Source organism: Talpa europaea (genome assembly GCF_964194135.1).
Source record: "Talpa europaea genome assembly, chromosome: 1".
Taxonomy (NCBI): domain Eukaryota; kingdom Metazoa; phylum Chordata; class Mammalia; order Eulipotyphla; family Talpidae; genus Talpa; species Talpa europaea.
In genome coordinates, this window is record NC_140073.1 from 1072098 (window position 1) to 1094450 (window position 22353).

The 22353-nt window shown below is 60.2% G+C and overlaps 1 protein-coding gene across 3 annotated transcripts in view; it reads left to right on the forward strand.

Moving 5' to 3' along the window:
- The window catches only part of KCNQ1 (potassium voltage-gated channel subfamily Q member 1), a gene marked incomplete at both ends in the record, with an annotated part of 173434 nt that overhangs the window by 117428 nt on the left and 33653 nt on the right, over window positions 1-22353 (forward strand). For all 3 annotated transcript variants that reach the window (XM_084255204.1, XM_084255205.1, XM_084255206.1), the window contains 4 exons: window positions 9934-10009; window positions 10760-10854; window positions 11537-11583; window positions 12243-12304. In XM_084255204.1, coding sequence (XP_084111330.1) covers window positions 9934-10009; window positions 10760-10854; window positions 11537-11583; window positions 12243-12304 — 280 coding nt within the window. The remainder of the gene's footprint in view (window positions 1-9933; window positions 10010-10759; window positions 10855-11536; window positions 11584-12242; window positions 12305-22353) is intronic.

Below are 22353 nucleotides of genomic sequence, written 5' to 3' on the forward strand. Positions count from 1 at the left end.
CCATGACCTTGATGGTCCTGCCAAGTCAGCACTTGTCAGTTTCACAGCTGCAAAGTTGCTCCCCCTGCTTTCCAAGTTATCTCCTTGGGCTGTCAGAGGTGGACTCTGGGGCCCCGGGTCATCCGGTTGACCCCATGAGCCCTGGGTGGGCAGGTTCAGGAAGGACCTCCTGGATAATGAGGGCCCCCCGCCCGTTGCTGGGAGGGGTGGCTGCATGGGTGGACAGTGCCAGCCAGACGTGGGAATCCACACATGGTCCCTTCTCAGCGGGGGGGGGGGGTGTCCCCGGGCCCTGCGGGTCCTGGGGACGCTTTCACTGGGCACATCAGAGCCCGGCCCGGCCCCTGGTGGAAATGCAAATCTGATTAGTCTGGCATTGAGCCCGTCTTAAAAGTATTAACAGAGCCTTAAACTGTGCTGTTGGATGGGGATGAAGAAACGCCTTAGAAAGAAATTACCGGATGGTGACAAAGCCCCAATTTATTAGTCTTCTCCAATGGGGGCTGTGCAAAGGACGTTAATTACTTTAATGGGACTTATTTTGCTTCGTTGCCCAAAGTAATTGGTTTATTAACCTCTCCTTTCCTTTGGGGGGGAGGGCGGCGAGCTGGTGGTGGCCCCGGGAGAGGCTGGCCCGGCACTACCCTCTGCCCAGCGAGCCGGCCTGCAGCAGCCCAGCCCCCACCCAGCCCCCAGGCCCCAGGCGGGCCCCCCTGTTGGGCCAGGCACTGTGTGCTTCAGCACTGGGCTCCGGGCCCCAGGAAAGCCAGGCCCCGAGAAGTGGCTGGCATGTGCCCAGTGAGAGGTGCTTTGCAGGGGTGGGGGCTGCCGGGGCACGCTTCCTGCACAAGGTCTGCGGCCGGCTGGAGAGGGCAAGATGGGCAGAAGGGGAAGTGGAGGGCAGCGGGCCGGCGGGGGTGCAGTCCCGGGAATGGCGAGGGGCAGACTGGGCTGGAGGCCAGCGAGCAGCCAGCCTGGGAGCGACTTCCCCAGGTCTCCAGATAGCAGTGATTACGCTGCATTTCCAAACAGCCCCCAGCCAGGAGCCCTGTGCGGCTCTCAGAACAGGCCCACCCCCACTGCGCGGGCCTGCGGGCTGAGAGCAGGGTCTGGTCGGCCAAAGTCCACCCACCGGCCCTCCAGCGGGTGAAAGGCCAGGTCCTGACCAGAACAGCCTGACCCCTCCTGAGAAAGGCGGGGATGGGGCCGCTTCTCCCACACTGTGGGTGAGGGGCGCAGAAAGTGATCCCAGGAGCGTGGCCCCTGCTCATGGCTCAGCCTGGGGGCTCCAGGCAACCTGCTTGTCCCACAGGGCTCCTGAGTGTCCCCCGGGGGGGCTGACCTGAGGACTGTGGGGCTTCAGGCCTTTGGCCCCCGCGTGGCAGCCCTGGACGGACAGGTGAAGCCTCAGTGTGCTGGGGGAGGCCCTGATCACCCCTCCCGCTGGGCCAGGGCCACCAGCCTGACAACAGGAAAGGGCAGGGTGCTGGCCAGTGCGTAGGGGCCCCGAGCAGCCTGAAATCTGAGATCTCCAGCCCCCCACAGGTGGGGGCACGATGCCCAGAGAGTCGAATGAGGCCCCGGAGGCAGCCGAGGACCCTCTGCGAGACCCCCCCACTGGCCACCCCACAGCAGGTCTGGCTAGGCCCTGGTGCCCCTCCCTGGACCTCAGGGTCATCTGTCACCTGAGAGGGACATTCCAATCTCCCTGCGCTGGGCTGGGAGGCGCCGTGTGGGGGTGGGGGGGTCAGGCCCTGGGGCACCCACCTCTCCTCCCCACGCCCTTCCTGGGGTTTAGTCACGAACCTTCTGCTGCACCAGACGTGAGCCGTTTGGGGGCGGGCGGGGAGGCCTGCCTGGGAAGTCCCTGCTGTGCTTCTTGGAGTAAAAGTGGCTCATGGGATCTGGCGCCCCTGGCCAAGGGGACCGGGGCCTCAGGGGGCCCCGACAGGCCCACCTCGCTCCCTGGCACCATCACGCCTGTCCTCCGGTAGCCTGCAGGAAGGAGGGTGGACGCCATGATTCTCGGGGGTGCAGGCTCTGCAAAGACAGAACCGCCCCTCACCAGCTGAAGCCCCTAGGGCGCGGGGTTTAGAGGGGGGACGCTAGGAGTGAGGCGCCTCTGCTCTGGACAGGGAAGCCTGAGCAGAGGCCTGTGGGCAGTGTCCCCACAGGTCAGCTCCGAGTCTCATGTCTAGGCCAGAAATGGGAGCACGGCAGGCAGGGGCCTCCCAGCTGTCACTCTGCCCCTCCGGCCCCAGCTTTCTCGTGTGTGGGGGTACAGGAAGGGGGGCCAGAAGGCGTGGGCAGCGCCAAGGGCGGGAGGGCCAGAGTGGGCATGGAGGGCAGCCCAAGGTGGCGGCTGTGGGGAAGTTGAGGCAGGCCACGTGTCCCGGGCAGCGTGGGCCCTGGGCCAGGACCGTGGCTGCAGGCCCAAGGGTGGCCTGGCAGATGAAAGAATCCGTGGGGCCCCCTGGCAGTGGGGACACTTAAGAGCGTGCAGGGCCCACCCTCAGCACCACAGCAGCACCTGCAAGGGGCTGGGGCCTTTGTAAGTCCTCGCCAGCTCCAGCCGGCAGAAGGGAAGCCCCAGTGGCCAGGGCCCAGGCCGCCTCCTAGCAGGGCCGGCTCAGCCCTCTGGCATCCGGGGCCCGGCAGAATCTTCGGTGGCCGACCCCCAGGCCTCCCCCAGTTTGGGGTGTGAGGGGTCCGGCCCGTGGGCCCCCAGTCTTGCCCTCCCGGGCCGGGGGCTGGGCGGGTGTGTGCTTCGGAGGCTTTCGGAAGGAAATGTTCACAAATCGCTTTTCTAGACAAAAACTGGTAAGAAGCCCATGTAATTCCTCCTAGACGCGGGGGTTTTCTCTCCCCTGTTTTAATCAACATCCCGGTAAGTCAGTCCGCCGGGCCCATTACTGGGGGCTCCTGGTCTCCCGGGGCTGCCGGCAAAATGGGGCCCTGCTCTTTCGCTGAAAACACTTTTCTTGTTTTCCTTCCCCGGCGCTGGAAGCTGGCCAGCTCGCCAGTTCCATTAACTTAATGAGGGCTGACAGTGTGCCGCAAACGTCCTCATAATCTCCCCAGGATTTAAACGGGGTCCGCCTGGCCGGCGCACACCCCAACCTCGCCGGCGCGCTCCCTGTCTGCCCGCCCAGCCCCTCCCGGGAGGAGCCGACAGCGCGTGTTTCTCCCCCGCTCCCGACCCGCTGGCAGCACAGCCGGGCTGCCCAGACCTTGGCCGTGTCCTGTCAGGGTCACGGCGCTTCCCACCCCCAGAGGGGCCCCGCCTGGGGGCAGCGGGGGAGGGGGTGGGGGGCGGGGGGGGTGGAGGGGAGCCCCGCGCGCTCCTGGGCTCACGTCCATCCACGGGCCGCGTCCTCCACAGCACCAGGAATTTGCTGGAAGCAGCAGAGGCCCGGCAGGGGAAACGGTGTGGGTCTCTGACAGGCTCGTCCCCACCCCCACGCCCGAAGAGAGTCCAGGCCGGCGGGAGGAAATGGCCGCCGAGGCGGGGGAGAGGCCGGGGCCCGGGGCAGGGGTCTCCAGGGCCAGGAAAGGGAGGATGCAGCCGCCGTGGGACACGGGTGGGGGTGCAAGCGCCGGGGCTTTGGGAAGAACTTCACAAGCCACTTTGCTCCCCCCTCCCCCCACACGCTTTCCCTCGGGAAAGGACTTGAGCCTGGCTTGACATGGGGGGCCAGCCCCTCCCGCAGACAGGCTGGCCCCGCTCTCCGCAACGCCTGCTCCCCCGCCTGAGCACCTCTGGGTGTGAGCTGTCTCTGGCGGGTCCCTGGGGCGACGGCAGGGGCAGGTGGGGGCTCGGGGAGGCCGGGGCAGGCCTCCAGGTCAGGTGCTCGGCCCCCAAACCACCCTAAAGTGCAGAGCGTGGCCCCTCGGAGCCCGAAGTGGGCCCCGGGGCTCTCGCTACCACTGGCATGATTGTCCACACGGACGGTGCCCCTGAAAGCGGCTTTGGGCCCCATATTCGAGTTTCCGAGGCCCAACGCCAGCTCAGGCGGGGCCCAGCGTCCGCCTTCCTTGGCGGGGGCCCCCACCTCCACACCCCCGGGCCACGCCAAGCAGGACACGGGGTGTTACGGCCCGACCTCGGCCGCACCGGCATGCAGCACGACGCTCAGCATTTGGGGTGACAGGCGGCATCTGGGCTTGGGCCGGGCAGGAGGCTCACCGGCCTTGCTGGGTGCAGGAGGGGGTTTGGCCCTGCTGGGGGGGGGTCCCATGGGGGCGTGATGTGGCCCCAGTCGTAGCAGGGCCGTGGGGAAGGGGCGGCAGAGGCTCACGCTCTCCACCTCAGCCCTGCTGGGCCCAGGGGAGGTGGCGCCCCCCCCCGCCCCTGCCCCCACCCCCCAGAACATCAGCGGCTTCGCAGACACGGCCGGACGGGCTGGCCAGAGCCGTCCCAACAGCCGGCGCGGCCTCACAGCACTATTTCTGTCTAATAAAGTTGCCTGACTCGGCCCCAGACGTCCCTCCACCCCTTCCCCGGAGCGGAGGCTGGGGCTGCCCCGGGGGGTGGCGAGAGTGGGGAGAGCAGACTGCGGGCACCCAGGCCGACCAGTGCAGGCGGGCAGTGCGTGGCCACAGAGCCGGGCAGGAAGGCCTGGCAGCACCCCTCCCCCACAGGCGCCGTTGCGGGCAGCTGGCCAGGCTCCGGCCCCCACCCCTCAAGCCAGCGGCCTAAGAAATACTGAGGGTCCAGGACTGGGGTGGACCCTGCTGTGGGGGCCTAGGGAGGCCTCGGGTGCCCGTGATCACCGACTTTGCAGTCTGGGCCCCCACCCCTCTCCGTGCCTGTCTCTGCGAGGTGGGCTGCAGCCGCTCCCAGGGGTGTGCGGGGCTGGAAAGGCCTGGAACAGCACTGCCACCCACGCCGAGGTGCTGGGGCGAGGCCTGGGAGAGACAGACGAGCCGGGGGGTGGGGGTGGGGGCGCCTGTGTGCAGGGGGCGCCGCCAGCCCGGCAGGTGAAGCCGGCAGGAGTTTGGTTTCCAAAAGGAGGAAATTCTTTGGGCCCAAGTGTCGGAAACAGGCACTAGGCCGAGGAGGAAGACAGTGGTTTCCTCCACGGGTGCTGGAGGTCTGGGGAAACTTCCTCCTTTCAGGCTCGCCCGCTCCAGGGAGTGCTGCTCAGCTGCTCGTTGCCCCCCGCCCCCCGCCGTGGGGCCTGGGAGACTCCATGGACACCAGGCCGGCCCGGCTCCCTGGCGCTGAGGCCCCCCGGGGAGGCCCAGGGTGGGCAGGTCCTCTGCCTTCCCGCCACAGGGCAAAGAGCACATCGCCACGCCGAGAGCCTGGCCCGAGCGTCTGCCTCCCAGGGTCAGGGTCAGCCCCGCCGCCCCCACGCACCCGCCCCAGGCCCCTCCTCTGGAGAGGACGCCGAGAGCCCCAAAGCCGGGCACCTACTAGGCAGGACAGCAGGCGCCGGGGCGCCCGGAGGCTGCAAACTGCCGCGGCCCTGGCTCCTAGGACAGAGCCGCAGGCTGGTCAGCACGGCCGCCCGGCTGCAGAGGGGACGCGACTGTGCTGAACAGCAAGGACGCGCTTCTGCTTTCTATTTGCAGCCTTTCTGCCCTGTGCTTATTTTTTCCTGTCTTCTGCTAATTTGGGGTTTAACTTGCTCTTCACTTTCTAGTGTCTTAAAGTAGAAGCTCAGACTGCTGGGGAGACCCTTCCCTGACAGCTGTGCGCCCCCCCAGCGCTGCCCCAGCTGCTCCTGCAAGTCCCGGCGATACCGAGATTTCGTTTCCCGTCCAGTTTGAGATGTTTGTGCAAAATTGAGAGAATCTATTCCTGGAAAGTTGGGCAGAATTGGAGATAAAGCCCTCTGGACGTGGCCTGCTGGAAGACGCCTGCTTCCGGCGCCAGCGCTCTCAGTGGTGGCCGCTTTAGCCAAACGCTTGCTCTCGCCCGAGGGGGTGTGCGTGTGCCCGGCGTCGGGCGTGGGGCGTGCCCGGTCCGCTCGGCCTTCCAGAGCTGCTGGCGTCTGGTGGCTGAGAATATGCTTCCATCATCTTTCTAACCCCTTCGCAGTATTTCCTTATTTTCCTTCATGACTTTCTTACTTGCATCTTCTCTCTTCTCAGTCACTCTTGCCAGAGCTTTGTCTATCTCGTTTGATTTTTTATTAAGACTTTTTAAAGACGGTTTAAATAAAAGGAAAGGTGTCATCGCTCTAGATGAGAGACCTAATATTATAAAACTGTCTCCTCATGTCTCCCGGCTAGATTCATTATAATTCCAATAAAACCCCAGCAGTTTTTTTTTTTTCATTAAACTTTATTCATTTCTACAGATGAATAAGGAGCCACGGCTAACCAAGGCCCTCTTGAGAAGGTGAAGAGAGGCCTTTTCTTGATCCAGCAGGCGTGGAAGAGGCTGTCGTGAGGATGGGCGAATAGACAATTAGCTCAAGGCAGGAACAGAGAGCCTAGAAGCACCTGCACGGGTGCAGGGGCTCAGGTGTGTCAAGGTGGTGCTGCTGGGGCAGGTGAGCCCCGTAGGAGAAGGGGAAGGGGCCCCTCCTCACACCTCAGACAGGAATCGACTCCCGGTGGGCCTAGGGATTCAATGTCCACTGTGCGCCTTACGTCGCTTCGTAAATAATCCCGGTCAGCGAGTACCGCCCGCACCTCACCCTAGTCTTGTTAGATGAGACGCAAAAGCGGGGCGGGGAAAGACACTGGCAACTTGCTCTTCTGAAACAGGAGCCCCTGTGCGTCGGGAGACGCCTGACAGGCAGCGAGGTCATCACCCACGGCTTCCTGCGCCCTCTGGGCTGCGTCCCGAGGCCCGAGACGCCGTTCACTGGAACAGGAAACCCCCAATCCGAGCCGGGGTACGCCAGTGGCCGCACATCTCTTCAAGTTCCTGTGGTTCTAGGCATTTGCTGGCGGGTTCCTCAGACGGCTCACCCCAGGGTGCCAAAAGCCGGGCCCACAGCCCCCAGCCGCTGCCCGTCGGGGCGTCTGGCTCCAGTCCGTCTGTTCTCCGCCCTTCATTTGCTCACAAGTATTTTAGAATCCACTGGGAAACTTCCCCTAAAAGCATTAAAAGTGCCGGGAAGGTGATGAGAACCGCGTTTACCGCACGCGGCGAGACGGGCGTCCCAGACCCTGCGCCCCAGCGGGGCTAGGGCTGCTCCCCACTCCCCCGGGGCTCAGGCGGGCCCGGCCCGGCGCCTGTGCTTTGGCACTGCTGCCCCCGGGGCTCCACTGCGCCGGTCACCAGCTGCCCAAATGGACATGCCTTGTGAGCACCGCCGTAACCTGGCCATCCACGGGCCACAGGATGGCCTCCGCACGCGAGGTCACCCGCAGGGAGCGCCAGGGTGGCGCCTGCCGGGCACCATCAGCCCTTGGTTTCCTTCCCTTCCCTCCATGCTGGCAGAAGCTTTTGGGGATGGGCCAACGGCAGCCCGCCGTGCGCCCCAGCACAGGAGGAAAGTGTGACATCTCCGGTGACAACCCCGTGACGTCCCTTGTGATGTGACGACCCCTGTGACGGCCGCTGCCCGCCCAGAGCCGGCTTCCTCGGCCCGTGTCTGTTTTCCGTGCTGGAGCGTCCTCGCTCCATGTCCCCTGGAGGCTGTGCTCTGTGATGAGCGGGTCTTGAGCTCAGCGGGCTTTTCTCTGCATCTTTCGTGCTGATTATACGTTTCTTCTCACGTACTCTATTGCTGTGGTGGCGTGTGCCTGGTCCTCAGGGTGAAATCAACCTTGAGCGATGGACGGACGCCCCGTCCTTCCTAAGCCTTGGCTGAGGGCGGCCCCGGGTACGGCCCCATCGGGCTCTGTGGCTGTCGGGGGGACGGGCGCCTGTGGCTGTTCTCCCTCCAAATGGCCTCCTCGGGTTCTGCTATCAAAGTTAGGTCGCCCCACCGAACCTGTGAGACGATTTGTATGAAGTTGGGATTTTTTCCTTCCCTTAATGTTTAGGATGATCTACTGCTGAGGTCGTGTCGACGTAAAAGATTTGGAGCGAGGAGATCGTTCAGATTCCAAATTTAATTCGTTAATATTGGGTGATTTTTATTCTTTCCTTCACCTTGTGTCTGCTTTTGTATAAGGGGTTTTAAAAGAAACAGGTCTTTTGTACCTCAACTGTCTCTCCCTCTGTGCATGTTCCCCAGGGGTGCAGTGAGGTGTCTGGGCCGCACAGACACCCAGCAGCTCGTCCCTGGCGTGCCTCAGTTGTGCCAGGCGCTGTGCACCACAGGACGGCCATCGTGCTGTCCGTCTCCTGGGAGAAGCCGCTGTCCGCCTTGGCGTGGCGGCCACGTCATCTTCAGCTCGTTGGGCCGCGCTCTTACCTGGGTCGCTCTTGCTGTCCGCCTTCTCGGGACTTAATTTGCGATTTTTTCAACTTCTTGCGGCAGACGCCAGCCTCTCCTCCTCCGAGCCACGCCAGCCATCACCCGTCCTGCGTGCTTTCTCACGGTCCCTCAGCACTTGCTGTGCTGTAAGGCTTGACTTTTTTTTGTGAGTCAGTGAAAAGGATCTTCCAATTCTGATTGGATTTCTTCTTTGACCCCTGAGTTACTTACATTATTTAATTTCCAACACATTTCGGGCTTGGCTGGCTGTCTCTCTCTCTGGTTCCTAGCTTCGTTTCGCTGTGGTCCGGACATGCACGGAGGGTTTCATTTCTTTCACGTGTGATGGAATTTGCTCTTGCAGCCCTGCGAGAGGTCCCTTTGGGAAAACGTCCAGCGTGGGTTTAGAAAGCTTCCCAGTCGCTGGGAGGCGTAGCGGCAGCCGCTGCGAGTGTCGGGGAGACTCGTGTTTGTCCCGTTTGTCCCTCTCTGCGTCCTGGTTGCCTCTCGAGCAGTTGCCAGCAGAGGTCAATTCAAATATGCAACAGCTGTGAATCCAGGCCTTCATCTTTTAGTTCTGCCGGTTTTACTTTATGTATTTTCAGGTCTTGTTTTTCGGTGCATACATGTTTAGAATTGAGCCATGAAATTTCCCTCTGTCACTAGCCATGCTTGAAGTCCATGTTGTCTGTTTCAATTTACCTAAACCTGCTTTCTTTGGTCTACAACATTTATCTTTTTCTATCCTTTCATTGCCAATCTTTCAATATTGTTAAATCTGGAGTAGATCTGTGGCCTCGCTGGTAGTGCAGGGGCTCAAGTCTCAGCACTGTCGCCAGGCACAGCGGCCTGGATTCATTCCCCGGCCAGGGAGCTACCCACAGGGCACAGCAGACCTCTCCTGTCTCCCCACTGCTCCCCTCAGCAGTGTGTCTCAGTGAACTCGCCTGTTCTGTTCCCCACTGTCTCTGCAACCCTGCACCTCTGGCCTGCACCCCAGTTATTGTACAAAATAAATAAGCAAATATTTTTTAAAAAGAAAAGAAATAGGCCCAGCTTCTCTGGCCTCCGCTCCCTCAGAGCCAGGCCCCTGGGCCGCTCCGCAGGGGGTCAGAGACGTAGCTGGCGTCCCTGGTGTGGAGGTGCAGAGCCCCCATGGCTGTGTGAGGGGTGCTTGCTCCCAGCCTTGTCTCCACACACAGCAAGTGTCCCTGCTTGCTGGTGCCCCCGGGGCGGCCTCCTGTGTGGCGCCTCTCCTGGTCCTGCAGGCCCAGGCTCCCATGGCTGCCTGCCTGCAGGCCGTGGAAGGATCCCCTGGCCGGGGCCGTGGGCACCGCCGTTCACACCCTTTCCCTGCTGTGCTGCTGTGGACCCCACAGACCCCGGAGTCTGCTATGAGTCAGGGTGCAGTCATCCTAGAGCTGGGACCTGGACTCCCACCCCACTTTTGAGCAACAAGCAGGTCCAGGCCCCAACGTCACCCGGCCCCTGAGAAGCGCCTCACCCCTGTGGCCTGAGGGCTGCGTCCTGGGGGCGGGGTGGGGCAGCCCACTCCGCTGGGCTGGGCAACCGCAGGTGGTGCTCATACCCTGTCCTCCCCGCGCAGGCTGCGGGAGCACCACCGGGCCGCCATCAAGGTCATCAGGCGCATGCAGTACTTTGTGGCCAAGAAGAAATTCCAGGTGAGTCCTGCTCAGATCCTCCTGCCCTGGCCCTCCCAGAAAGCCTGCGGCCCTCAGCGAGGCTGCGGGTCTCCGTCCCAGCCGCCCAGACAGCAGATGCCACACTGCCCCGGGAAGGCCTCGCTGCCCTCGACAGCAGCCCCCGCAGGGCTCGGCCCTCTGCCTGCCCCGGGACCCAGCTGGGAGCCGGGACCCCCGCCTCTCCTGCCCTGACTGGAAGGCAGCCCGGGGGGTCATGTGCCCTTCTGCTCGCCATCAGCACCTCGCGGGCCGGGTGCCCTGCCCCTCCAGACGGGTGGGGGGTCCATCTGCGAGGCCCACGGCTGCGGCCCTGTGAGCCCGCCCACCCCCAGCTCCAGGCCGTGAGGGCTTTCCCGGCGGACACAGGCCTCCTGGGGCAGCTGCTGGGGGCAGAACCACGGGCTCCGGATAGCCCCACCCTGGGTGTCCTGGGCGACTCCCCGCTCGGGACCACAGTTGCCTGAGGACGGGCATTAGGGACTCAGCTTCTGGGGTGATGCCCCCACTCTAGCACAGGCATGAAAGCCACCTGCTGGCTTGGGGAGCCCTGTACCCCATCCAGGCTGCGGGGCCCCTTTTCTGCCTCAGGGCACAGGCCAGAGCCCTTCCGGGACTTGGGGGGAAGACTGGCCAGGCCGCCCCGGGTCGTGCGTGAGCCCACGATGGCGCGAGTCGCACATGTCCATGTCCCCACGGCGGGCTCTGGGGTGACGCGTCCTCCCACCGCAGCAAGCGCGGAAGCCCTACGACGTGCGGGACGTCATCGAGCAGTACTCCCAGGGCCACCTCAGCCTGATGGTGCGCATCAAGGAGCTGCAGAGGAGGTGGGCAGGCGCGGGGCACGGGGTCAGGAGGGCGGGGGGCGGGCTGGGCGTGCCAATGGGCGGGCAGAGGATGGGAGAGAAGCAGCACCAGCCCCAGAGCCTTAAGACCCCCCGAAGCCCACCCCCCCCCCCGCCCACTAGCCAGGATCCCCCTGGCCCCAGGAGACAGTCACTGGGGCCCACCCATGGGTGCCCCCACCTTTGTAGCAGAGCCCTGACCTCTGGGAGCCTGGAGGGCGGCATGCCTCAGGCCAGTGGTGGGCCAGCCTGGACCCCCGCTCATGTGTCCCGGGCTGCCCCTTTGGGGCTGTGCCCATCTGACCCCTGAGGCTGGTGCTGTTCCCCAGCTGACCCACATGCGGGGGTCCCACGGGCCGGGTGACCTGGCCTCACCAGAACAGGTCTGCCTCTCCCCCCGTGGGCGCTGGAGATGCGGCCACGGGACACTGGGTGACTGCAGGCCCCGCCCCCGCACCCTGCTGCCACCCCGGCCCGTCACCCAGGCCAGCGTCTCGGGAGCTACTGAGCATGGCCCCTGGAGAACACAGGCCCCGGGGCCTCGGTGCAGGACCGGGGGTGGGGGGAACCCCCAGAGGGGTGCCAGCCAGTTGGCCCACCGCGTCGCCCGGGCACGCGAGGCGCGGGCTGCATGTGAGCGGTCTGGTCCCTCCCTCTCTCCCAGGCTGGACCAGTCCATCGGGAAGCCGTCCCTCTTCATCGCCGTGTCAGGTGGGTCTGCAGTCGGCACCCCGGGCTGGCCGGCCCTGCTCCAGCACCCCCTTGTTCCTCAGAAGGGCCTCACTTGCAACAGGACCCGGGAGGGGCAGGGACCCGGGACCCCACCGGGTGGAGCGGAATTCCCAGTGTGTGCCGTGACCCCTGAGTGCGTTTAGCTAGCAAACTCCCAGGCCCCCGAGCCCTGGGTGTCACCCATCCTGGGGAGGAGGGGGCCCGAGGAGTAGGGCTGTAGAGGAGTAGGTGAGTGGCCAGCCCGGAACACAGGCTGCCCGGCTCTGGGGGCACCCTCCCTCGCTCCTCCGGCCCAGACTGTGGGGGACCCTGGGCGGCCAGGCCAGCCAGCGCCTCGGGGTGCGAAGTGCCTGAGTCAGGCCAGATGCCAGGCTAGCGCTGCCCAGGGCAGAATGTCGGGGTCCCACCTGTCCTGTCCCAGAGCCTGGGTCTGGTGCAGGGATAGCTGGGCCGGCCGCGTTGGCAGCACCCGGTCCCCCTGCCCCCGGCCCCGGAGCTCTAAAGCCGTCCTCGAAGTTCAGGCCTTTGGCCGCTCAGCTCCTCGGCCCTCGACCCCTCTCCCCGACCCAGCCAGGGTCAGCTGCCCGCCCCTCCCCACTGCCAGCACACCGGCCTGACTCTGATGCTCTGACCCCCAGAAAAGAGCAAGGACCGCGGCAGCAACTCCATCGGCGCCCGCCTGAACCGGGTGGAAGACAAGGTAGGGCCTGCGCGTGCTCCCCGTGGGGTCCTGTTCCCGGCCAGGGCTCCGCAGTGGCGCTCTCGCGGCGTGCGGGGGGTGAGGGCATCTGCTTCCCTCCCTCGCTTGCGCCTGGGCTGCACACCCGGGTATCCCCAAGACAGGGCTCACGGCCACCGCCCTGGCCGCCCAGCCTGGCCACCTCTGACTCGGCCCACCCGGTGCTGCAGCCCCTGAGCCCGGTGCGCTGGGTCACCGGTGCCGCTCACGGTGGCTCGGCTCTGCCAGCCAGGGGAGGGGCGCTGGGCCCAGGGCCCTCCACATGGGGTCCCGCCCCGGGGGCGGCAGGCCCAGGGCAGGACGACCCCTCCCAGCCTCCCAGAGTGGAGCCAGACCACCCGGCCGAGCGGCCCCAGGCGGCGGGCGGGCCTGCCTTTGAAGTCGGGTGGCTTGCAGCAGGCTGTTATCTTGCGAGCAGCGTCCACTACATGGGCTTTATCTGGAGGGGCTAAGAGGCTAAAAATAGAGGCATTTCGGTGGGCAGGGAGTGCGACTCGGTTTCCCGGCAACGCCTGGCTCGGCCCCTTCCACCCCTGCAGCTGGGCAGGCGGCAGGGGCAGCGTCGTGCATCCTTCTCTCGGCTCTCCCCCCGCGTGGCCACAGGGCACAGACCCGCCAGTGGGCTCAGGCAGCCAGCGGGGAGCCGCCATCTAGGTACCTACTGGGCCCTTGCCTGGGCCTGGCCGTGGGCCACACGATGCCCACGCCTTGGGGTGCCGGGGCTGTCAGCTCAGGCCTGGGCCTGCTGGAGCCGCATCTTCTCCAGCCTGAGCCCTGGTGGGCGATGCCCACCCAGAGACAGAGACCCCAGTGCCTCGCACTCTGCCATCAGGACCAGAGGCTAAAGACTGGCATGCCTGTGAGGGGCAGCACCCGGCGGCAGGCCCCTGCGGGTGGCCACCCAGCAGGCGAGCGCCCCCCTCTCGGGCCGCGTTTGCCCAGCGGCTCTCACCACTGGCAGGAATCGGGGCTGGGCCCTGGGCATGCTCCTGCCCCTGCCGCCGGGAGAGCCGTGCCCCACAGGCCCATGTCCAGGTGTGCTGGCCCCTCCTCGGGGGCCCTCCTCGGGCCCGGCCCTTCTGTCCTGCTGTTCTGGGCCATCCCCTCCACTGCCCGCTGCCAGTGGGACTGCAGTCCTCAGGGCCCCGGCCCAGAGCCTCGGTCCTTTGGGGCGACCATGAGGAGCAGGCAAGGTCCCTGCAGCAGTGCCCCCTCTCCCGCTGTGTGGGTGGATCCCAGAAGCCTGCTGGGACCTAGAACGAGGACCCGTGCGGGGGGCTGCGGTGGGGCTGGCGCTGGCGCTGGCGCTGGCCTTGGGGGCGCAGAGTTACATGCCACATTCCTTCAGATCTGAGGAGCACAGGGAGTGTTTCCAGAGCCCCTGGCCCCCCAGGGGCAAGGCTGGGGAGCAAAGCCAGGGTTGAACCCCACAAGTGCCCGAGTCCCCGCCACCAGGCCCTGCCCAGCCACATCTGGGTTTCGGGGGTTCCAGGAGGTCCTAGGTGTGGGGCACTAGGCAGGCCCCAGGCCGTACTGTGCTCACCCCCTGCCAGGGCCTCCCGGGGAGCAGAGCCCTCGACCCCTGACCTCAGCCCCAGCTGCCTGTCCAGGCGTCATGGAGCCGAGCTGGCCAGAGAGCAACCCTCCCCCGCCACTGCCAGTGCCCCCCTGGGAAACAGAGCCTGGGAAAGGGCTTCTTGGGGCCCAGAGGGCACCGTGGCACATCCTGGGCCCCGCTCGGTCACAGTTATCACCACGGCCATCAGGACCATAAACAGCCAGCACCGCCCTGCTGGGCAGGACTGAGCCTGGGACAGGAAGTCCGGCAGCTGCCTGTGCTTAGGGGCCCCACAGGCCCCCGCCCAGCCAGAGCCCCTGATCTTCCCAGCTCCTCCAGGATGGCCTCACCCCCCCAACCCCCCCGCCGTTTGCTGGGCCAGCCAGGCCCTACACTGCCAGATGCCGCCTGCCCGGCCCACCCAGCGCGGCCGGGGAGGACAGTGGGCCACGGCCCAGCCGCCGGGGGTGCGTCCTCGGAGGGTGAGGGCCTGGGCGGCGCCGCAGGGTGCTCTGGGGAGGGCAGCGGAGCTAGTGTGGCATAAGAAGACCCTCCTTCCGTGTCAGGCCTGGGCAGCCCCACTGGCCCGAGTCTGGGGCCTCCGCACAGCCCCTACCTGGCAGGGGGTGCCTGTGTGTCCCCTCAGAGCCCCCCCCCCCCGGCTGCCCCACTGTCCACAGCTCCTCGCACCTGCTCCCCAGCCTGCCTCACTGCAGGGGTGTGGGGAGAAGCTTCCCACGACAGCCGGGCCCCCACAAGCTTCCTCCAGATGCGGAGACTCAAGACCCGCCCCAGCCTGGCTCTAGCTGGGAAGGGAGTGACGTCAGCCACTCCCTGCTTCGCCTCAGAAGCTCCTGGTCCTGGGGTGGGGCTCGCAGGTGGGGATGGGATGGGGAGGCTGAGGGCTGCCGGAGGTCGCACAGCTGGTTCGGTGGAGAGGGCGCTCAGGAGGCCCGGAAGATGGGGGGAGAGGAGACAGCCCTCCAGCCCGCAGCCTGTACATGAGGCGGGTGGGGGCCAGGGGGCTGCCTGCCCAGCCGCGGCCAGGTCCCTGCTCCCGTGCCTGCTGGAGGACAGCCCGCCTCGCTCCGTGCTCTCAGCTGGTGCCAGGACCAGCGCAGTGTGTCGGCGTGGCTCAGGCTGTGCTCCTGCTGCTGCTGCTGCTGTCGCGGTGGGCACAGCGGGCGGCGGGTCTCTGCTGTTTTGGCCGGAAACGCTCATGGCTCAGAACTGGACACAGGAAGGTCCTGGGTTCCCAGACCCCACATCAGCGGGCGTGGGTGGGAAAGTCAACTCCTCCCACCTGACACTCCTTCCAGACCTAGCCAGGCACCCCTTCCTCCTAGACTAGAGGCCCCCAGCCCAGGATGCCCCCCCCAACCTCCCCAGCTCCCCCTGCCTAGCATACACGGGCCCTTCCCATGGGGCTTATCTGCCCCAGCTCCTGCTCTGTCTTCATCCCAGAGAGCTCCTCCACCAGGACCCCAAGGCACCCCCACCCCGACAGTATCCCCACCCACCCCCCAAAGCGGCCTCGACGCCACTCACCCTCTGCCGTCCAGCCCTCTCCCTCCCTGCCGGGCCCAGGCCTTTTTCATCTCCTGCTTCGGTTATTTTTCCAGCCGCCTCTGTGGGCCCCAGCCTGTCCCCCCTGCTCACCAGTCCTTCACGTCGTATATTATTTATTTCACTGCCGAAATCTGCTGGCTAATATTTTGTTCTAAATCGGCGACTTGAGTGGTTGTGGGACTATTTGAATTTTCTATTTCTTCTTGGGTCAGTTTTGGTAAGTTGTACCCTCTAGGAATTTGGACTTTTCAACTTCGTTTTCCAGTTCGCTGGCATTTGTGATCATTTTGCTGTCTGTGTCATCAGTAGTTAGGTTTTTTATTACCAACATTATCTGTGTCTCCACTTTTTACCTTCTCCCCTCTATTTCCTTAGCCCAGGTGTGTGGTTTCTGTAGCTTTTTAGGTTGGATCATTCATTTTTAGACTTTCCAAATTTCTAAAATGTGCACGTAAGGCTATAAATTTTTCATCTAAATACCAGTCCAACCTAAGTTTTGAGGGATCCCTTTCACTGACGTGTTCACACGCTTCTTTTTCTAATCTCCATGTGAGCTCGCGCTCGCCCTCGGAGCCTTTCAGCAGTGGGATTTCAGTCATCATTATAATTGTGAGAACTTTCTAATGTTATTACCATGTTGCCTGAGAACAATCCTTTGGAACCCCTTGAGCTATATCCTCTAGCACAGCATGTGATCCAATTCTGCAAACGTACCTGCCGTATGGAAAACCACGTGAGTCGATCCCCCGGTTGCAAAGGCTCTGTGGCCTCAGAGTCAGCCAACAGCGCGTGGCAAATGCTTGTGGTGACCTTAACCCTGCAACAGTTGTGTCTGTGCCGAGCACAGCAGACTTCCTCCTTGGCATAGTCCCTAAACAGGTGGTGTACAGCCAACAAAGCATGTACGTGTGTTAGGTGTGAAGTAATTGAGAGGTGATTTAAGGTAGCAGGAGGATGGGTGTAGGTTGCTGTGAATACTGTGCCGGTTTACATATGGACTCGAACATCTGTGGAGCTTGCTGCCCACTGGGGGGTCCTGGGTCAGAGGGTGACTGTTCTCTGCGGCGTTAGCTTTATTTTTACCTACCTGTTTTGTGTCTTGGACTCCATAAACCCCCACAGGTCTAGACATGCCCTTCGGGCGTGTCGTGCACTAAGTGGTCTTTATGCGTGTCCTCCTCACACCACTCGGTCCTGACGCCCTCTCTGCAGAGTGCCTGTGGTGTGACCAGGCCACATGCTCTTGGTCCACTTGCCAGCCAACGGGCCTTTGGATTGTCCCCGATTCTGGGCTACTGTAGAAAGTGCTGTTGTGAGCTTTTATGTGCGAGTCTTTGTAGATAAGATAGTTCTTCATCTCTCATGGTTGGGCCCCTAAGTGGAGTTGATGGGTCTTAGGATAACTTTCTGCATATCTTCCCAAAAGCTCCCCAACCGTTTCCAAAGGTCAGGCGCTGTGTTGCTTTCCTGCCAGTGCTGTGTGGAGGTCCCCATCTCCACATCTGTGCAAATGCAAGGGCCGGTGGGTCCTTGCAGGGCCAGGTGGTGGAGCATGTGCAGCGGCATCTCGGGGGCTTGGCTTGCATCTCCAGCCACTGGCGATGTTGACTGCCTCCCCGTGCTCGTTGGCCGCGCATGGTCCTCTGGCAAAATGTTTATTCGCCCACTTTGTGTGACTGCTGAGGAAGCGATGTCTGCACGTTCTGGATCCATGCCCTGTGTTTGCTGGATGCCCTGCAGCCGTGTTCTCCCGTTCTGTGGCTCTTTCCTTTCCTGTGTCATGTCTTTTAAACGCAGACACTGAAGTGAGGCTCGGAGTCTTTCTGGTGGGCTCGAGCCTCAGAGTTGTCTCTGAGACCTAGAGTGTGTGGGGTCTTTGCCTCATCCAAGTTCATGATCATTTTTCCTATTTTTCTTCTTCAAGTGTTAGAATTTTTGTAGCTAACTCTTACCTTTAGGGCTGTGGTTTACTTTGAGTTACTTTTAGTGTGTGCTGTGAGATAAAAGATCAAGCTAAGTTTTGTTTGCATTGGGATGCCCAGGTGCCAACTCTATTTGTTGAAAAGATTATTTTCTCCCATTCATGGCACCTTCATCAAAGAGCAATTGAGCATAAATGTTTGAGTTTATTCTGGATTCTGTTGATCTAGGTGCCTGTCTTTAAACTTACATTATGCTGTCTGGATTAATGAAGCCACATTGTAAAGTTGGAAATCAGGTAGTTTAAGTCTTCCAAGTTTGCTCTTTTTCAAATTGCTTTGCCCATTCTATGAATTTTCACTCCACGTTTAGAATCAGGTTGTCACTTTCTACCCAAAAAAGCCCGCTGGACTCTTGGTAGGAGTTGCGTCAAGTACATAGATCCACTTGGAGACAATTGACATCTTAATGCTTTTGATTAAACCTTCCAATCCATGAGCAGGGTAGATCCTTCCATTTATTTGATCTGCTTGAATTTCTTCCTTCCCGGGATGTTTTGTAGTTTTCAATGCACAAATCCTGTACATCTTTCACTAAATTTACTCCTCAATATTTCATTATTGTTGATGCTATTATTAATGGAATCGTTTTCTTAAGAAATGCAATTAACTTTCTTATATCAAGCTTTGTAAACTGTGACATCATCATTAATTTTGATAGATTTCATCGTCGCTGATTCCTTGGGAGCCTCTCAGGATGGTGTCGTGTGTGAATAAAGCCGATTTTCCTCCTGCCTTCCCATCTGGATGCCTTTAACTTTCCCCCCTTAATTACACAGACTTGGCTTCCACCAAAAATTGTTGACTAGAAGTGGCTGGAGAAGGTCTTAATGGGAAAAGCACGTGGCCACTCCATGTGCGGTTGGCTGTGGGTTTCCCGTAGATGCTCTTCGTGAGGGTGAGGAGGTTTCATTCCTCGGGTGTGGAAAACTCTTGCCACGAACGGCGTGGGGCAGTCTCAACTGCCCGTTCTGCATCTACTGAGATGATCATAGACTTGTTATCACTCATTCTATTAATATGGTGTAATAAACTGACTAACCAGCCTTTCATTTCCTATTTGATCAATGTGTAAAATCTTTTTAATGTGTGATGGTTTGGTTGGTTACTATTTTGTTAGGAATGCTTGCGTCTGGGTAGGAGCAAAGGGGGAGGGCGGTCCAAGGACTATGGTGGAAGATTATTTGTGCTTTTGTGGTGTGAGAACATACATTTGAGGAGGTGTGAACATATACCTGGAAACACACACACACACGGTGGTGTAAATCTTGTCAATAAACATAATTTTTAAAAGAATGCTTATCTCTAGGGCCTCCCCTGGTGGCGCAGGGGTTGAGCTCTGGGCTGCGAGGCTGCCCACAGCCTCTGCAGTGCTGGTTCATTCCCCGGCCGCCGGTGAGGGTCCCACAAAAAAAAAAAAAAAAGAAAGAAAGAAAGAAAGAATGCTTATCTCTAGAATCACGAAGAATATTGTTCTGGATGGTTCTTGTGATTTTTTCTGATTTTGGTGTCAGATTTTTTTTATTCTTTTTAGTCCTGTATGTACATTTTAGGTGTTCTCTTTGAACACCATGTGGCTCTTTGTATTTTTTTAAATTATTTAATATGGTTACACTTAATATAATATCTAATATATTTAGATTTATTGCTAACAGTATAGTTTATGCTTTTCATTTATAGTACATTTTAAAAATATTTGCCTTGCCCTCTTTCTTGTCTCTTGCTAGAGTGATGGTTAGTTCTCATTCCACTTTTCTCTCTGCTGGTTTTGAAGTTACGCATCCCGTTGTCATTCCAGAGAGGCCAACCTAGAACGTGTTATTTGGGTACATAGCAGACTCTTCACCATTTCTGAAATAAGTTAAGAACCTTAGGACACATTAGCTTCAATCACTCTCCCGATGAATCGTGCAGGCATTGTTGTTGCTCAGTTGTTAATTTTAACCCACAAATTCTTGGTGGTGTTTTTCGCAGGTGGTGTGTGTTTAAACTTACCCATCTATTGGCCTCTTTTGTCACTGATCATTTATTTCTCATCTCAGATCTTACATCTGGGATCACTTTTTTCTGACTCATTAGGATTTCCTTCAGTGGAAAATAAACTCTAATTTTATTTGTCTTTTAAATGACTGTTTTACTGTTGTCCTTTAAAAATATTTCCACTAGGTATAAAATTCTAGACCCTGGGTTACCAAAATTATTTTCTCTTAGCACCCAGTGGCCTCTGTTTGTACAGAGATGAGGGTGAATCATGATTCCTTGGAAGGCCCTCTGTCTTTTCTCTCTGGCTGCTTTTGAGATCTTTCCTTTCACTCCAATGTTCTGCTTTTTCACTGTGATGTGATCATAGGAAATTCCTTCCATTTGTTCTGCTGGGAACTCAGCCAGTTTCCTAGCCTGTGGCTTGGGGTCTGGCTTCAGTCCTGGGTTACTCTCCCCCATTATCTTTCCTCAGGTTTTGCATTGGCCCCTTATCTCCTTCTAGAACCAGTTCCCCTCTCGGTCGCCCCCAGGTCGTCTGACCTCTTTTTTTCTTTTATCACTTTGTACTATGTTCTGGATAATGCTCAGTTTTCCAGTTCACTAATTGTTTCTTCAACTGTGTCTAACCAACTGTTAAACCTGTCCAGTGAAATCTAAATTTCAATTATAATTTTTCTGTTTGGGGAAATTCTATTTGATTCTTTTGTCTGACACATCATGTTTAGAGTATCTTCCTCTTCATTTGCATATTCCAACTTTTTTTAAAATCTTGAATTACATTGAATATGGCTTTTTTCTATGCCATTTCTGTTACTTCTGGTATCTGAAGTCCTTGTGAGTCTGCTTCTCTGTTTTTCCTGCTGGCTCTCAATCATGGTGTTTCATTTCCTTTGAGGGTTTGTTTTATTATAATTGTAAGCTCATATATCTTAAAATTTATCTGTGGGAATTTTTGAGGCCTAGTGTGAAGCCAAGGTCCTTCGGGAGGACCCATGTTTACCTCTCCCTTTGCTGCACCCCAGGGAGTACCACCAGCCTGGACTTTAAATTCCAGCCTCAGAGTTTTCCAGACCACCCAGGTGGTGTGAATTTGCGCTTCTGAGCTGAGTGTGGTCCAGCTGTGGATGTGGCTTCTCAGTGTAGATATTATTCCCCTCCACTTAGCAGGGGGGGCAGTTTTCTTTACCGTCTTTTCAGGGAGGGGCTTATTTCTCCTTGATCCTCACACTGACAGAGGGTCTCCAGGCCTCCGACCCACAGCAAGGACGGAATCCCACTAGCGGAGGGGGTGGTTCTGAGGCCAACTCGGTCAGGCGCCCCTGGACAGAGGCCGGCAAACCGTGGCCATGGACCAGAGCTGGCCCTCGAGTGCTTTTGCATGTCAGTCAAAGACGTGCAGCAGAGACTGCGTGCGTGACCCATGGTGGCCATCTGGCCATGCCTTCAGAGGGAAGTGTCACCCCGATCTAGGCCCATGGCGACCAATAGAAATGCTTTGTGAGCCCAGGCACAGCTGACATTTTATATTTTGAGGATATGAAAGACTGGTTAAGGAACTACAATAATATATTTTATTTACCCAGTAGCCTGGAAAGGCTATCTCCCCAACATACAGCCACCAAGCTGTGTTTCAATGCCACCCCGATTTGGAAGCTGAGTTTTCATAAACGTTACAGTTGAAAAAGGAGATTCTCATGCCTGAGTCATTCCAAGCATCCTTGCCTGTTCTCCCACAGCTGGATCAGGGTCTGTGTGCAGGCTGGAATTAACGAGGGTCAGTCCTGCCGGGCCACGGGGGCCGCCTTGAGACCTTAGACAGGCACCAGGGTCCCTGCATTGGACAGGGCCAGCGTCCAGAGCCGGCGGCCTCCCCTACCCGGGACGCGCTTGCAGACCCCTCCTGGGCTCCCATGCCCCAGAATCCTTGCCCCCATCACCCCTCTGAGCCTGCAGAGCGTCCACATTTTTCTCCCACCAGCCTCCGCTCCCCGCTGCTTCAGCTGGGTGACGCCAGGGACTGTCACACAGAGGGAGGCATGAGTCCAGGCCCCGGGGCACCCAGAGCCTTGGCACTGCCGCCCCCGCCCCTCCTCCACTCCCTCTGCCCAACCCCTCAACCTCCCTCTGTCCCCCAACTTTCATCTGCGCCAGCCCTGCTCTCTGCTGCTTGTGAGCTGCTCTTGAGTGACAGGTCCGTAAACAGGGGCTGCGCGGGGCTCCCCCTGATCAAAGGCTCCCTTCAGAGTCATCATTAGCTGCTATTCTGGGAACCGGTTATTTTAAGGTTAGTGTATTTTTTCTGTCCCGAGGAGTCGTCTCGGTGGATGGTGGAGTCCTGAGGCTCTGGTGCTTCGCTGCGCCCGCACAGGCCCTGTTTTGTGCAGGGCTTTGGAGATAAACCCACGATGAAAGTGGCGCTTGATGCCGGCACGGCCACCACCCTGGCGGAGGTGGGCACGGGTGCCCCGCAAGTGCAGGGCCAGCGGGCGGGCGCCCAACATGCTCACGGCCATCTTCTGGGGGGACATTCTCCCTCCAGACTGGCAAGCGCTCGTGCCCTCGGCGGGTGCAGAAATGGGCATCTGGACGTGCAGCTGATGGGAAGGTGGGTTCCCGTGACTGCTGTCCTGGACAGGGACCAGGAACATGGTCACCACTGAAACGCGCCTGCCCCCGCCGGTCACCCACCCTGGAAGGGAGAGCCCTGGCGTGAGGGCGAGAAAGCAGGAGCCCCGTGCTGCTGAGGGGAGAGGGGCTGGCCCAGGACGCCCAGCAGCAGGACGTGCTCCCCAGGCAAAGTCACACGAGCCGGACGGGAGCCCCAGAGCGGGAGGGGTGCCCCAGAGCTGGAAACCTAAGATGCCAGAAGCTGCAACCCTGTTGCCACCAGCCCTGCCCCAAGTCGGGGTTTGGGGGGCAGA